Source organism: Leucoraja erinacea, chromosome 8, assembly GCF_028641065.1.
Source record: "Leucoraja erinacea ecotype New England chromosome 8, Leri_hhj_1, whole genome shotgun sequence".
NCBI classification, from domain to species: domain Eukaryota; kingdom Metazoa; phylum Chordata; class Chondrichthyes; order Rajiformes; family Rajidae; genus Leucoraja; species Leucoraja erinaceus.
This window is the reverse complement of record NC_073384.1, coordinates 28,728,747-28,745,529: the sequence shown is the minus strand read 5'-3', so window position 1 is coordinate 28,745,529 and position 16,783 is coordinate 28,728,747. Positions and strand designations below refer to the sequence as shown.

At 41.7% G+C, this 16,783-nt stretch overlaps 1 protein-coding gene across 4 annotated transcripts in view; it reads right to left on the bottom strand.

The window, feature by feature from the left end:
- LOC129699479 (RAC-gamma serine/threonine-protein kinase) overlaps positions 1-16,317 on the bottom strand; it is a 356,110-nt gene extending 339,793 nt beyond the window's left edge. For 2 of the 4 annotated variants that reach the window (XM_055639303.1, XM_055639304.1), the window contains exons 1-2: positions 16,046-16,317; positions 14,517-14,669 (exon numbers count right to left, since the gene is read on the bottom strand). In XM_055639303.1, coding sequence (XP_055495278.1) covers positions 14,517-14,562 — 46 coding nt within the window. In that variant the 5' untranslated portion in view covers positions 14,563-14,669; positions 16,046-16,317. Of the gene's footprint in view, positions 1-14,516; positions 14,670-16,045 lie in introns of those variants that run through there. The other 2 variants (XM_055639302.1, XM_055639306.1) reach the window with 2 other exon arrangements.
- Positions 16,318-16,783: the final 466 nt, after the last annotated feature.

The window sequence follows — 16,783 nt, the reverse complement described above, 5'->3', positions numbered from 1 at the left end:
ACATTAGATTTATCCAGGTTTTACTTCTACATTCAGTCATATACATCACAAATTTGGTCAGGAGATATTTCAGTTGAAATTTTAACATTAATTCTGAAGTGGGATTGATGGAAACAACGTTTATCAATACATTTTTTAATATCTGATACGTACAAACTGGGTATCTTCATTGCTGTTCACAACACGTATATCTAATCTAAATGTCCGGTAATGTGGTGTTTTGACACCTTTATATTACCAAAAGACCATTTGCTGCAGATATGTCCTTTGGCCATCTCTTGTCAGTCAGTGTAATGTTTAACCTGTCAGATGGGTATAGTCAGTTTTAACAGCTATTATCATAAAATGCCTTTAGAAATTTCCTTGCAACCTGTATATTTTGTTATGGATACATTATGTGGGAAGCCAGAGTTTTTCTGTGCCAATAGCAATAATGACCCATGCTATGGCCATGTCATGGTAATTTTTGGTCCTTCACAGAAAACATGCTTGCATCAATCTGTAGTGTGCATGGTTAAGCATATGTTATCATGGTCCAGGATTTATTGACACAGGTTGATCATACGCTGAATAATCCAACCACATTTTTGTTTGGAAGTGGAAAGAACTAATAGAAATTGCATTAATTGCAATGTGTAAAAAGAGTTGAGATAGTTTTATAATTTTGCTGCATGTCATTGTGGTCTATATCATGTCTTGATTGGTGAATGTTTAGTTTGTGACTTTATTTGAAGCAGAAATAATATGTGAATGCTTCATTCAGCATAATTCCGACTGGTAACTACGCACTTCGTCCGAGCACATTATCGCAAGCGTCATGCAAACAGTCTTAAATGACCACCTAAAATGTCATTTGGCAATCTAAAAAGCTGCCAAGGTTGCCCGGCTGGCAACAGGGAAAAAAAGTTAAGTGAGAGCCCCGATATGATCATGGCTGATCATCCATAATCAGTACCCTGTTCCTGCTTTCTCCCCATATCCCTCGATTCCGTTTGCCCTAAGAGCTATAGCAAACTCCCTCTTGAAAACATCCAGTGAATTGGCTTCCACTACCCTCTGTGGCAGAGAATTCCACAGATTCCCACAAATATCTGCAGAGGCCCAAGAAACTGATTGTGGTCATGTAGCATATTTTACAAAAGTAGATATGCTGATGCACTCTCAATCACTACAGCAGTGTGAAGGGACCAAGTGAGTTTGCAGGTGATATGGATGCCGAGGAAACTGAACCACGTTTATCTAAGCTGTTCCTATATTTTGCAAATAGATGCCATTATTTTATTTCGCACCCAGTACATTTAGTTTCGTGACAGTAAAAGAAAAATGTACTCCGAGCAAATGTGATAGCGATAGCCATCCTTAAAGATAACTACAATTAATAATTTTTAACAATCCCAACATATTTTACATGTTTTCCAATAACGTCAAACACTCAGGTCAGAAGACAAAAGGAATCTGCAGATGCTGGAATCTGGTACAAAATACAAAACTGCCATAAAAGCAGCGTGCCAAGCAGCATCTGCCAAGGCAAAGGGCGCATCTGAAGGGAGGAGGAAAGATTCCAGTATATAGAAGTTTGAAGCTGGAGTGGAATCGCTGGGGAGAAAGTGGGATAGAAGCTGGTAGGTTATAGGAGTAATGAGATGGGAGAGGAAAGATTGACAAATGGAAGCAGATGGAAAGGGTGATTTGAAAGGTGAACAAAGGGCAAAGAAATCTAGATGGAAAGGAGCGTGTGGGAGAACAAGAGAGTGCCAAAAACAGTTCATAGAAGACCTTAGAAACTAAAAGGTAATTTCAATGTTGGTCCCAGAGTAAAGATGCAACTACAGATAAAACTCTCAAATTTACTATCAAAGTATATTATTTTTCTCAATTCGAATATCAAATCGGAAAGTAACTTAAATCCCTAATTGCTAGCTTTGTTATTAAAAGCTCAAGGTCCAAATACAGCCACTCAAAGTGATGTCATGAAAACTTAAATTTTGCGACTAAAAATATCTAAATGTTTATATGCAATTAGATGGAGCGACTCTAGTATGTTTTACACTGAAAAAAAATCTTATGCATTACATTTACATTTGAGATATCATTTTTATGCAAAAGATCAAAAGAATTTGAAGGTATCAAATGTGTAATAGTTTGAATGAAGTACAACATACAATGCAGATTGCTTGCAAATGAGAAGCTGAAACAGTTGTCTCTGTTTCACAAGCTGGCTAACTTTCTGATTACATATCGAAACACACCTCACACCACTACTGGTCAAACGCGAGCGGAACTGTTCTTGAAGAGAAAACCAAGAACAAGGTTTTCACTGTTGAAACCAAACTTGGCTCAAACAGTAGAAGAGAAACAGGAGAAATAAAAAGCATATCATGACAGAAGTAGAGTAAAGGAAAGGAGTGTTGAATCAGAAGGTAAAGGTGAAAAATCATCACCACAAGTAGGTAAAGCGGTTTCCTGGAAGAGTAGTGAGAAAGTGCTGACCACGGACATACTTGGTCAAGACGTTTGGAAGTGGAAAGGTGAGAAAAGTACACATTGACCATGTCATGCCTATGCAACCAGTCAGACGAGTCAGATAATTTGGTTACCACTCAAGTACAGGTACAAACGGATGAACCAGAAATGGTACAAGAAGGCACACAAGATGGTGAGAGTTTGAACCAGCCTGAAAATGGAGGTTCAAGTGTGGTTGACAGTCCAACAAAATTGACTGATGGACTGGAATCTATGAATGTAGGTCAAAAGGAAGGCTTGACTCGATCAAAAATGAGTCCATGTGGTTCTAAACAGTCAGAAACGTTTGGTCAGGGAAGTTATCCAGAAAGAATGAGAAATCAAGTGGTTAAGTTTAATTTGTGAAGTTTATTTTGTGAAATGCACATATCATTGTAAATGCAACATATGCATGATGTCCTTATTTTATTCAGGTTAAATTAAAGTAAACTATCAGACGAGATTGTAATAAATTCATACCGTTTTTATTATATTAAAAAAAGTCAACAATGTTATATTAAAAAATGTCAACAAGGCGATAACAGTTGTTATCATGTCAACAGTTCCCCAGGGTAACGCAGTCCTAGCAAACAGAACGGTCTTGCCAGACATGAAGTAGGTATGTACATTACAGAGGGACGCCTTTGATGATCACAAACAACCATGGAAACGAGAGGGCTGTGCCATTGATTCCACCACAGGACACTGGCTCAACCATCTCATACAAGTTTGTGTACCCGATGCATTTTAACCTGTCTTACTAATATTTATTCATTCCCTTACCCATGCTGGCAAGGAGGGAATGATTAGGATGAAGGAAACGTGGTGGCTCTCGAAAATTCAGCAAGAGGTGCTGAAGCAGGCCTCTGAATGTAAAATTTGCCAACTAAGTAATCCAGGCCAACCACATAAGGTACCCTCAGGGGTGACGCCAATGCCATCACGACCGTTCGAATGCATACAGATTGAATTTATTGAAATGCCAAGGCCCCATTGCTATAAATATTGCTTAGTGATTTTAGATTTATTTAGCAGCTGGATTGGCGCTCTACCGACCACTAATAACACTGCTGAAACTACGGTAGCACTATTGTTAAGAGAAGTTATTCCCAGGTTTGGCCTACCTACTGTCATAAGCTCAGACAATGGTCCCCATTTTGTTGCCACTATTAATAAGGAACTATGTGCACATTTTAATATCCGACAGCAATTTCACTGTTTACACCACCCACCGACATCCAGGATGGTGGAAAGAGCCAACAGGGTGTTGAAAAACAAGATTACCAAGCTAGTGGGAGAAATGGGACAGACATGGATTGCCCTTAGCATTATTTGAAATTAGGGTAACGCCCCATAGTGCTACGAAGATTTCCCCGGCAGAAATTATCAACAGTAGAAACATAGAAACATAGAAAGTAGGTGCGAGAGTAGACCACCAGGTCCGTCGAGCCCGCACCGCCATTCGCTCATGGCTGAACACTAAACAGACACACTTACCCACAAACAGTAGACACAAGACACAGAACACAAGACACTACCCTCCCCCTTATACCGCTATCACCCCTCTCCACCCCAAGAACCTTGTGATCTCCTGGGGGAGGCAAAAAAACGGATAAAAACCCAGGTCCAATTCGGGAAAAAAATCCGGGAAATTCCTCTCCGACCCCAATCCAGGCGATCGACACTTGTCCAGGAGATCACTCAGGTCTTACTATACTAACCATACCTAGGTCCATATCCCTGCCCTCTCCCCGTAGCCCCTTATCCCCTTGGCAGCTAAAAAACCATCTATTTTAGTCTTAAATATATTTAAAGTTTCTGCTTCCACTGCTCCCTGGGGCAGTGAATTCCATAAATTAACCACCCTCTGGGTGAAGAAGTTCTTCCTCATCTCAGTTTTAAAAGAGCCCCCCCTTATTCTGCAACTATGTCCCCTAGTTCTAGTTTCCCCGATCATTGGGAACATCCTCGGTGCATCCACCCGATCAAGGCCCCTCACGATCTTATATGTTTCAATGAGATCGCCTCTCATTCTTCTAAACTCCAAAGAGTAGAGTTCCAGCCTACTTAACCTTTCCTCATATGTCAGTAAACCTCTACGAACCCCCTGGGGAGCAAGCATCACTTATGAACAAACCTTAGATTTCCACGCATTAAATGATGAAATGATAACCTATGTTCAGCAACTCATATTCTGTCAGCATTACATTTACAGGTAAAGGAGTCCCAGAGGCCACTACCTGACGGTGACCAGAGTGAAATAGTCCAACCAGGGGACTACGTACCTATAAGAAATTGGGACCGTAAGAAACTCGACCACCGCTGGAACAGACCATACCAGGTGCTGCTGACTACACCAACAGCAGTGACAGTTGAAAACCACCCATGTTGGATACATCTCTCCTACTGCAAGAAGATTGGACGCAAGAATGGCACGAGTGTTGCTCGTTCTGCCGACAGTCCTAACCATGGCCCAAGTAGCATGGACTAATACCTATCTGCCTACGAGCCAGGAGTTTGCCGTACGGGTACATGGGACTGAATGTTGGGTATGCACCGGCGTTCCGACTAAGCAGTAAGGAAGGAATTTCCTTGGTCCCCATTCCACTAAACCTTACCGAGGGACTAGCACTGAGGTGCATCTGTAACTCCACTAAAAAAATGTCCTGCCTAAAAATCATACGGATAACAAATAACAAAAACACCAATAAGCGAAATATAGACCCAAAATAAAATAGCTTTGAGGGATGGTGCACCCCTCCCTTTAAACGAGATTAGAAATTAAACACGACTAGCGCAGCAGATATACCCCGACTGCAGATAGTAAGAGATCCGCACAGGCCAGTTAATACGACCTGTTTTTGTCACAACCAAGGCACTGGTGTATTTTTGGGAAACAGTACGCATATGGCAACGCAGTCAGCCACCATTGCCAGCCCACCCCGACCGATTGATCCACATACAAAATATGTGCCATTCTGGGCCTACACATGGTTACCAGGAATGCCACCGATAGACGGGGCAACTTGGGAACAACTAAAAGGACCCCATCAACGGACAGAGTGTTGTTATATTGCAAATGTGGTCCCACACATGAAAAGGTTACACCAGCACTCAGGGATTTCCAAGCGAAGCATAATGAAGGCTGAGTAATTTTATTTTTTTTTTATATGATCTCTTCCCACCCCATGGTAGTATCAGAGGAAATCTTTAATATGGCCTCCGCTATGGAAACGCTTACTAATGCCACTGCCACCTCCTTGAGTGCAACCCGGAAGGAGATAGAAGTAGTAACAGCTGAGATAGTAGCTATGAGAACTGTAGTATTACAGAACAGAATGGCCCTAGATTTTATCCTTGCAGTAAAAGGAGGGACATGTGCCATAATTGGCCGAGAAAGTTGTACTTTTATCCCCAATGATTCCTCCAACATTACTGACTTGGCCGCCCATATCAGAATGGAAGTGGCTAAAATAAAGAAGGTAGGAGCTGAATTCTATGATTATAGGTCCGGGGAAGGTTGGTGGCCATTTAATGTGTTTGGAAGGACTTGGGGATTTCTATGGATTGATTATCTTACTAATTGTCATCTTAATTTGCCTGTTGTGATGCCTATGGCCTTTCTTATGTCCTCGTCGAGGACTGTAAATGTTACCATCAAAATGATAAGAGGAGGGAATGAAAAGGTTTTAAATATATAAAAGATACATGGTGGGATACTCGACATTCATGTATATTGAGGCGACTAAATGTCTTTGGAATGTCTTGTCCTGAAAGTACATCTGATAAGAGACCTGTGCCTTTGAAATATCTTGTCTTGGAAGTACCATTTGATAAGAGACAGATGCCTTTGAAATGTCTCGTCTTGGAAGTACCAACTGAAAAGATGCCTTTGAACTGTCTGGTCCTGAAGGTGCTGTAGTGATGTATATTGGCTGCATCTTGTGACTAAAGATCATAGCTCAAGTATCTTTGCTTGTGACCATGACTAACATGTGACTAAGTGACAAAGTATAAAACACCGTGCAAATCTTTGTTCATTGAAGTGGTGGCTCGGGGAAGTCAAGTGTCTGTTGCTTACTTGACTGGTGTATCCCCGTCACTTCCGCCGGCTGATGATAAGTAAATCTTGAGTCGGTTTACCTAACCCATTGTGTTGTCTGTTATTAAGAAAAGGAACTTGATCAGCAGGAGGGACTAATGAACTTGCAAGCCACAATGAATTTTGGTAAATATCAAATTCATTGATATTTAACAGACAACAGGTTATTCATTACACACAAGATAGGATTATTCAGCAAATTAAAAAGATGCATTTTTTTGATAAACAATTCTCAAAAAGCTAAATGTTGAGATTCTTCCTCTTTTTGCAAAGACTCAGAAAACATTTTACAGATTTACAAACTCACTGCAGTGACTACTTACAAATGAAATGTATCATAATACACACAATGTTCCATGTAATATATTTTCAACATTTGTAAACTTTTTTCTCCAGAAAAACAAATTATTTTACACTCCCAACCTCTTCCAAAAAGAAATAATGCTCATTCAAACATAAAGCACAAATTGTTGGAGTAACTCATCAGTGGAAGGAATGGATAGGCAATGTTTTAGGTTTGGAACCTCCCTCAGATATGCTAATCAAATTTGCTTTATTCAAATTATCCCATAGGATGTAGCATTAATTCTTACATTATGCCATAATATATCAATTGGATTACCACTTTAAAAACAAACTGCACTTCTAAATGTTTTCCAGAAACACCCTCAAGTTAGTATGCAATGTTAGAACAGCCGGATTTCATGCAAGTAATTATAGAAAGTGTAATGTTTATTACCCAAAAGCTTAAAAAAAAAATTAAATGGCCAAATATATTTCTTGAATTGTTAACACTCATCAAAACTGATCATAAAGGGTTCTAGCTGCAAAAAAAGTTAACATCAAAAAAATTTCCAGCCTATTCATGTCTACATCTAAATTAATTAATGATTATGTGCTAGCCAACCTGATATTGCTTAGATAAATTAAAAAAAAATCTGTAATTGAAGTTAGTGCAACTTTAATGCTTTAAATTAAAGTAAATTCCATCAGTCTTCCTCAAAATTGATTTGGTTTCCCATTTTTCATTCACTAACACTCAAGAGAGCCGATACCTGGCTGCCGAACTCAAGTTCAAGTGAGTTTATTGTCATGTGGCCCTGTATAGGACAATTAAATTCTTGCTTTGCTTAAGCACATATAAAATAGTAGGCATTTACTACAAAACAGATAAATGTGTCCATATACCATGATATAAATATATACACACATGAATAAATAAACTGATAAAGTGCAAATAACAGAAAGTGGTTATTAATAATCAGAGTTTTGTCTGAGCCAGGTTTAATAGCCTGATGGCTGTGGGGAAGTAGCTATTTCTGAACCTGGTTGTGCAGTCTTCAGGCTCCTGTACCTTCTACCTGAAGGTAGCAGGGAGATGAATGTGTGGCCAGGGTGGCGTGGGTCTTTGATGATGATACTGCCAGCCTTTTTGAGGCAGCGACTGCGATAAATCCCCTCGATTGAAGGAAGGTCAGAGCCGATGATGGACTGGGCAGTGGTTACTACTTTTTGTAGTCTTTTCCTCTCCAGGGCGCTCAAATTACCAAACCAAGCCAAGATGCAACCGGTCTGCATGCTCTCTACTGTGCACCTGTAGAAGTTAGAAAGAGTCTTCCTTGACAAACCGACTCTTCGTAATCTTCTCAGGAAGTAGAGGCGCTGATGAGCTTTTTTGATAATTGCGTTAGTGTTCTCGGACCAGGAAAGATCTTCAGAGATGTGCACGTCCAGGAATTTGAAGTTCTTGACCCTTTCAACTATCGACTCGTTGATATAAATGGGGCTGTGGGTCCCCCTTCTACTCCTTCCAAAGTCCACAATCAGTTCCTTGGTTTTGCTGGTGTTGAGGGCCAGGTTATTGCGCTGGCACCATATGGCCAGTTGCTCGATCTCCCTTCTATATTCTGACTCATCCCCATCAGTAATACGTCCCACAACAGTGGTGTCGTCAGTGAACTTGATGATGGAGTTCGCACTGTGATTGGCTACGCAGTCATGGGTATAGAGTGAGTACAGCAGGGGGCTGAGCACGCAGCCTTGAGGTGCTCCCGTGCTCATTGTTATCGAGGCTAACACATTTCCACCAATACGAACAGACTGTGGTCTGTGGATGAGGAAGTCGAGGATCCAGTTGCAGAGGGATGCGCAGAGACCCAGTTCTGCGAGTTTGGTAACCAGTTTGGAGGGGATGATTGTGTTGAATGCCGAGCTGTAATCGATGAATAACAGCCTGACATATGGGTTTTTGTTGTCCAAGTGGTCCAGTGCGGAGTGGAGGGCCAGCGAGATCGCATCCATTGTTGATCTGTTGTGGTGGTAAGCGAACTGCAGTGGGTCCACTCATAATATTAAAATTCATTCCTAAACAGGTCTCCTCAATACAGCCACAGGCTTGCTCAAAATTGCCACCTTTAAGCACCATTATTGGCACTGCAAGACAGCCCTTCTCGCCATTTACAACATTACAGATAATTGTGAACTTTGTAGCGAGTGGGAAATTAATGACAGCTACTCCCTTTTCACCCTTAACTTTTCCTATCAAAAGTGGACTACAACGAACAATAGTTCCACTGAACTGATGAATGGATATTCTACCTACACATAAATACAGAAAAAAACTGCATCTTGCCCCTATAAATTAAAATGATTTTAACTTGCCTTTCCCAAAGCCCCAATTTGCTATAACCAACAAACTTAGCAAATAAGTAAAATGCAGAGTTAATTCAATTATTAAGATCACAATCCATTTTTCTGATGTTTGGAGTACCCATAATTTCCTTGGTCTAAGCATCTTATAAATATACATGTGTTTAAGAAGGAACTGCAGATGCTGGAAAATCGAAGGTACACAAAAATGCTGGAGAAACTCAGCGGGTGCAGCAGCATCTATGGAGCGAAGGAAATAGGCAACGTTTCGGGCCAAAACTCTTCTTCAGTCTGAATGCGCCATATTGGAATTTTTTGCCATCTTCAAGGACAATTACTTTCTCAATTATACTCAATTACACCTCAGACCACACCTGGAGTATTGTGTGCAGTTTTGGCCTCCAAATTTGTGGATAAACATTCTTGCTATTGATGGGAGTGCAGCGTAGGTTCATGAGGACAATTCTCGAGATAGCAGGACTGTCATATGTTGATAGAATGGAGCAGCTGGGCTTGTATACTCTGGAATTTGGAAGGATGAGAGGATATCTTATTGAAACATAAGATTATTAACGGTTTGGACATGCTAGAGGCAGGAAACATGTTCCCAATGTTGGGGAAGTCCAGAACCAGGGGCCACAGTTTAAGAATAAGGGGTAAGCCATTTAGAACGGGGATGAGGAATATCTTTTTCATACAGAGGGTTGTGAATCTGTGGAATTCTCTGCCTCAGAAGGCAGTGGAGGCCAATTCTCTGGATGCTTTCAAGGAAGAGTTAGATAGAGCTCTTCAAGATAGCTGATCAGGGGATATGGAGAGAAGGCAGGAACTGGGTACTGATTGTGGATGATCAGCCACGATCACAGTGAATGGCGGTGCTGGCTCGAAGGGCCGAATGGCCTACTCCTGCACCTATTGCAGGGCTCTCACTTAATTTTTTTCTCTGTTGCTAGCCAGGCAGCTTTTTAGGTTGCTAAATGACAGTTTAGGTGGTCATCTAAGACGGCTTGCATGATGCGTGCGATAATGTGCTCGGACGAAGTACGTAATTACCAGTCGGAATTATGCTCAATGAAGCATTCACATTTTTTTCTGCTTCAAATAAAGTCACAAACTAAACATATTCACCAATCAAGACATGATATATCCCATAATGACATGCAGCAAAATTATAATACACTATCTCAACTCTTTTTACATGCTGCAATGAATGCAAATTTCTATTATTTCTTTCCACTTCCAAACAAAAATGTGGTTGGATTGTTCAGCATATGGTCAACCTCGGTGAGACCAAGAGCAGGCTTAGCGATCGCTTCGCACAACACCTCCACTCAGTTTGCAATACCTGCCTGATCTCCTAGTGGCTCAGCACTTCAACTCCCCATCCCATTCCGAATCCGACCTTTCTGTCCTGGGCCTCCTCCTTGGCCATAGCGAGGCCCACCGTAAATTGGAGGAACAGCACCTCATATTTTGCTTGGGTAGTTTACACCCCAGCAGTATGAACATTGGCCTCCAATTTCAGGTAGTCGCTGCTCTCTCCCTCCTTCCCTCCCATTCCCAGCTCTCCCACACTCTTCTGTCTCCGCATCTTCCTTTCTTTTTCCCCATGGCCCCCCCCCCCCCCCCCCCCCCCCCCCCCCCCCCGACATCAGTCTGAAGAAGGATCTCGACCCGAAACATCGCCTATTCCTTTGCTCCATAGATGCTGCCTCACCCGCTAATTTTCTCCAGCGTTTTTGTCTACCAACGGGATCCCAACACTGGCCACATCTTCCCATCTCTTCCCGTCGGCTTTCCGCAGAGACCTCTCCCTCCGTAACTCCCTGGTCAACTCGTCCCTTCCCACCCAAACCATCCCCTCTCCTAGCACTTTCCCTTGCAAACACAGGAAATGCTACACATGTCGCTTTACCTCCCTCCTTGACTCCATTCAAGGACCCAAGCAGCCTTTCCAGGTGTGGCAGAGGTTCACCTGCCCCTCCTCCAACCTCATATATAGCATCCGCTGCTCTAGGTGTCAGATGCTCTACATCAGTGAGACCAAGCATAGGCTTGGTGTTCGCTTCGCCCAACACCTCCACTCGGTTTGCAATAACCAACCATGAACTCCCGGAGGCTCAGTACTTCAACTCCCCCTTCCGTGCCTAATCTGACCTTTCTGTCCTAGGCCTCCTCCATGACCAGAGTGAGGCCCACCGTAAATATTTCGCTTGGGCAGTTTACACCTCAGCGATATAAACATTAACTTCTCCAATTTCAGGTAGTCCCTGTTTCCTCCTCCCCTTCCCAGCTCTCCCTCAATCCACTTCCTCTGCCTCTTTCTTTCTTCTTCCCGCCCCCCACCCTCATATGAAGAAGGGTCTCGACCAAAACATCGCCTATTTCCTTCGCTCCATAAATGCTGCCTCACCCGCTGAGTTTCTCCAACATTTTTGTCTACCCTTTCACACAAGTTCTGTTATCCCACTTTCCTCACCCACTCCCTACACATTAGGGGCAATTTTACAGATACAACTTAACCTACAAAGCTTTGGGATGTGGGAGGAAACCCACATTCTTGCAGGGAGAATGTGCAAATTCAACACAGACAGTGCCCGAGGACAGGATCGAACACAGATCTCTGGTGTGTGAGGCAGCAAGTCTACCAGCTGTGCCGTTATATTTTGCTTTCCAACACACACAAAAATTATACGTTGATAACTTTGGTTACTTAAAAAGAGAAACTATCCATTTTCAGTCTTAAATCTCTAAGTGACGCTATGTCCCCCTTTACAGCTACTGTATGTCTTAATTCAGTTCAAGACTATGGGGCAGTACATTGGCCATAAAGTTGCTGCCAGAGACCCGGAATCGCTTCCCCCTCCTCTTTTACCCCCCTTACCCCCCCTCTGCTCTCCTTCCACCGCACCCCTCTCCCCGCCACTCCCTTCCTCTCCCCCCCATCTCCCTCCCAAAAGTTATTTAATCTACTTTCATAAGGAAATTAGAACCTATTTCAACATATATATAGGGAAAAGAACAGAACACAAGGCAATTTTTATAGTTCTTTCAAGGTCCCGGCACAGGAATGATGAGCCAAACTGTTTTATTGCTGCAAAAGTCAATGTATCAATTAAAATTATTATGGCATAAGTTTAAAATAAAAATCACATTTAAAACATTTGCTGATTAATCTATTAGAGGTAATAACTAGATTAATCTATTAAAGATAATAACTCCAAACTTACAATGTGATTTAAGACTCAAATGTTTAAGCAATTAAGCACTAACAGTAAAGTGCCTGTCCCACTAACGCGACTTTTCAGCGACTGTCTTCGACCTTCAAGTTAGAGGGCATTCGCCTGAAAAACCTCGAGCTGAATCAACCATCAGCAATGAAACCGTGAGCTGGATCGACTGTCAACACACACACACACACACACAAACACATTGCAAAGGCAGGGGCCAGGGAAAGCAGGGGAGCGCTGTCTGAAATTCACACCGTGATGAACAGGATGGTAGAAGACGGCTGGCATAATGTACGGTAAGTCCTTGGGGGGAGGGGGGGGGGGGGGGGGGGAAGAAAGAGGGAGTGGAGACGCTTTTAAGAAGCCAGACAACATGATAAAGTTTAGCGGACATTTAACTTTACCGGTCGGTTTTCCTTGGTTCTGAAAACTCCAATGAGCCAATTAAAATGCCCGGTCAGCAAAGGAGATTGCCCAAGGCTACCTCGACTGCCTAGCGACCCCACTCCACTGCAGCACTACGAGATTAAAAGAATCATGCCGACCAATATTTACTCGCGGAAAACTTTTCAGCATGGGGAAAATTTTTCTTCGATCAAACTGAGGTTGCGAGTATGCGGGATCTTCCCTCGAGCATGAAGGAGAGTTCCAGTGACCGCATAGGACCTCCTAGGACCACGCGTTGACCATACTGCGAGTTTGAGTCCTGTGCAAACTCTTCTAAACTCGCAAATTAGGTCGCCGCAGTGGGACAGGCCCTTAACTGTGAATTATTATGTTTCAAAGAACTTATATTAGGATCACACTTTAGGCCTAAATATGGTCATGTACATGCCTCCACTTGATTTATATTGCAAGCATCTTTTAAAATAGTTACATTTCCTTTTCTGCAAGAAATCAGCTGTAACTAATTTGTTCTTACAGTTCAGAATTTCAAAGCATTTTAGCTACTCCAGAGTTATTATTTATAGATACATCAATAAGACACGATTTCCTGACTGTTTGTTTCTGCAATAGGAAGTTCTACTTGCATATCCCACAAACATTAATTCTACAACAGTAGTTCACAATTCCATGACTTGCAGCCACACATTCCATAATAGCAGTAAACAGTTGAAATCTAAAAGAAAAAGTGGGATACTTAAAACGGGTTATAAAAGTCTTGCAAATGATTTTAATTAATTAAAAAACTTTTAACTAAAAAGTTTTAAACCACAAGAATATCACAATCATCAATCCCTATTCTGCACAACAGACAAATCATGTTAATACAAACAGTAAAATGCTGTCCAATACATAAAACAAAGCATTTCTAATCAAGCTCATCTTCTGCATGTCAAATGAGTTCATCAACGTTTAAGAAGAATATTGAACACTGGCACATATCATCCATAAAGCATTGTTATTAATCTTGCTAACAAACCTACATACCATTACCTTGTCAATGATGTTTACCTCTTCAAAGGCCACAATAAATCACACACTCCCATTTTTAAAATAATACTAGATTTTTTATGCCATGTTAAACAATGCACAACCCTCCACAGGGAGCATAGTCATTTTAAATGAACAGGAAATTGTTTTGTTATTTCCAAACTCCCTAATCGCTTACTCTATTTTTATGATCACATGCCACTAAGGACCAACTGCTAACATTACCACTAAACCAACTGAACACTAAAGAAACAATGGACCCAAGCCAAAACTAACATGTAAACAGATCTGTTTCCTATTTTGATTATATTATAAATCCGCAACTGCAATTGACGAGATTCAAAACAAGTTTTAAAAACCTGATCGAAGTCATTGTTTAAGTAATGGGTCAAAACATTCCAAATCAAAAAATAATCCGAGTTGCATTATGCCGGTTACGTCAGCGTTGAAACCACGCCGCGTAACGTTCGCATACTCAAAAAACTGTACAGTACTCGGGTACTCATTTCTGCAATCCACCCTCCATTAATTCATTCTAAAAATCCATTTCCATTCTTATTAGCGATACCATTTGATAACCTGAAAAATGCCAAGCTTACCTCTTTTTTGCACCCATCCTTCCTTCACAATAGTTGTATCGCTCATATCCGCGGTTTCCCCCAGACCCCAGCTAGCCGAGCAAGTCGTCTTTTGGACTGGCTCTGCCTTCACACCGTATTTCCTTAAGCCGAATTCCAACCCGATAGACACCACTGTCAGGGAAAATAATACCACAATTTGAACGCGAACAATGACGCACTAAACGATCATATCGCAATTTCAGTCTTGTGATACTTCAGTGACATACTTATCCAGAGGGAAAAAATGAAAATACTATTTTCGTAAATGGGCCTTCATGCAATTTAGGATTACATTACTGGACTTCGTTCAATTTGATTCACTTTAATCTAATATCGAACAGTTACTTTACAAAAATAAATACTGTATTTGATATATAATCACAATATTCCCGCACATCATTAGAAATATTTAAATAACCGATTTGCAATAAGATATCGGCAGGATTCTTCTGTACATAAAGTTAAATTTAAAGCAAAAAAAGACTTTAATTATTAATTTAGATGCTCTTTGGAGATGTATTCATCGCCCAATAATTAAGCTTCAGCCTATATTGTGGCACGACAAGTTCATACAGTATTACAATAATTTAAACGAGCAAACCTACTCGTCTTTCATTTGAGCTGTTAGCTCAATATATTTTTTAATTAACATTGGTACCAGACATAACATTCCTACAGCAGACGCTGGGTAGACCCAACATCCTCCACCCAAGAACATTTACTTATATTTCAAATAAGAATGTCATTTTTGAGATAATACATTAAACTGAAACATCCAAACAAAAATACTCAGCGATCTTAAGTGTCTTCTCGCCATCAACCTTACCACCCCCAAACTGACAAAAATAAATTCATACAAAATCAATCTGTCGCTGAATTAGACTGGTGTGCTGAGGCATCTCATTAACAAAATCATGTCGGGTGAAACTGAAGGAAAGTGCAAAGGACTGTCTGGTAGATAACAAGTAATCGATGCTTTATTTATTCTTCATTGAATTCGCAAATTCTGTTTTTTCCTATGGTTACAGGATCTTAGTCAAAATCGGCTATTGTACATCACTACAACCACCTCGTCTTTTCATTCATTAAATTGCATTTGCCTAAAAAAAAAGTATTCCAAACTGCAACGCAACATCAACAAATTAAGAGTTATTGCTGCCCCCCTCCAGAGCAATTGTGCTCCAAAGTTATTGGGGTTAGTTAGTTGTAGTTATGGTGATGGAGAGGACCGATCTACATTAGGCCACAGACATAAACCCCTCCTCCTGTTCCACCTTCCCCACCCCCTCCTTGTCGCCCCCCTCCTCCTCCCCTCCCGAATACAAAGTCTCCCACTCTATATATAATCATAATCAAAAATGTGCTCTGCGGAAGAGGGGAAAAGGGTGGGGTGGAGGTTGTAGTGAGGTAACGGGCCAGGCCACGGTGGGCCGCCGGCGGCTACCCGCCGTCCATCTCCCATGCCATCCAGACATTGCCATCCAGACATCTCCATCCTACTCGCCTACCTTCAGGCTCAGTTTACCGCCGGCCGGCTCGCTCACCCACCCACCGACCGACTAATCCGCTGCGTGGCTATCCTTCGGGCGGCGCGGCTCGGCTGCTGTTACTGAGGATGATTGGTATTGTTTAAAACAAATAAATAAATATTGCTGTATTTCTAATTGTTTCACATTGAAACTCCAGCTGCTTCTTGTTCTTGTTGACTTTGAGAGGAAAACTCCTGACGTCACGGGCGACGCGTCTCGCGGCTCGTCCGTTACTGGAGAGTTCTCTCCCCCTCCCCCCCCCCCCCCCCCCCCCCCCCCCCCCCGCGCGCTGCCTCACCGGGAAGAAATATCGCGAGATCCGCTGCGCTGTTCCCACCACCACTGGCGCCCCCCCTTCCTCCACTTACCAGTAGTTGAATGGGAGCATTAGTGACACCAGTGCTTGAGAACCCGCCTAAGAATACTGATTATTCTTCTATAGGAGAAAATAAATTATTGCATGAACAAATTGAAACTAGGTTATCCCTGTTCTGCCATTTATGTTATTATTTTCATTAATTCAAGCATGTTCTGTACCAAGATGTATCACTTACCCTAAATGGCCCACTAGAGATGGCTTGGTCAACTTAACACCCACCTTTTTGCTGGGTAGTCCTCAGCTTTGATCCAACTTTGTGAAGGAAAGATAATAATGATGTAAGATTTCAAACAAACTCGGACAGTTGCATTTCCCAGCTCCTAATACTCATACTTCCA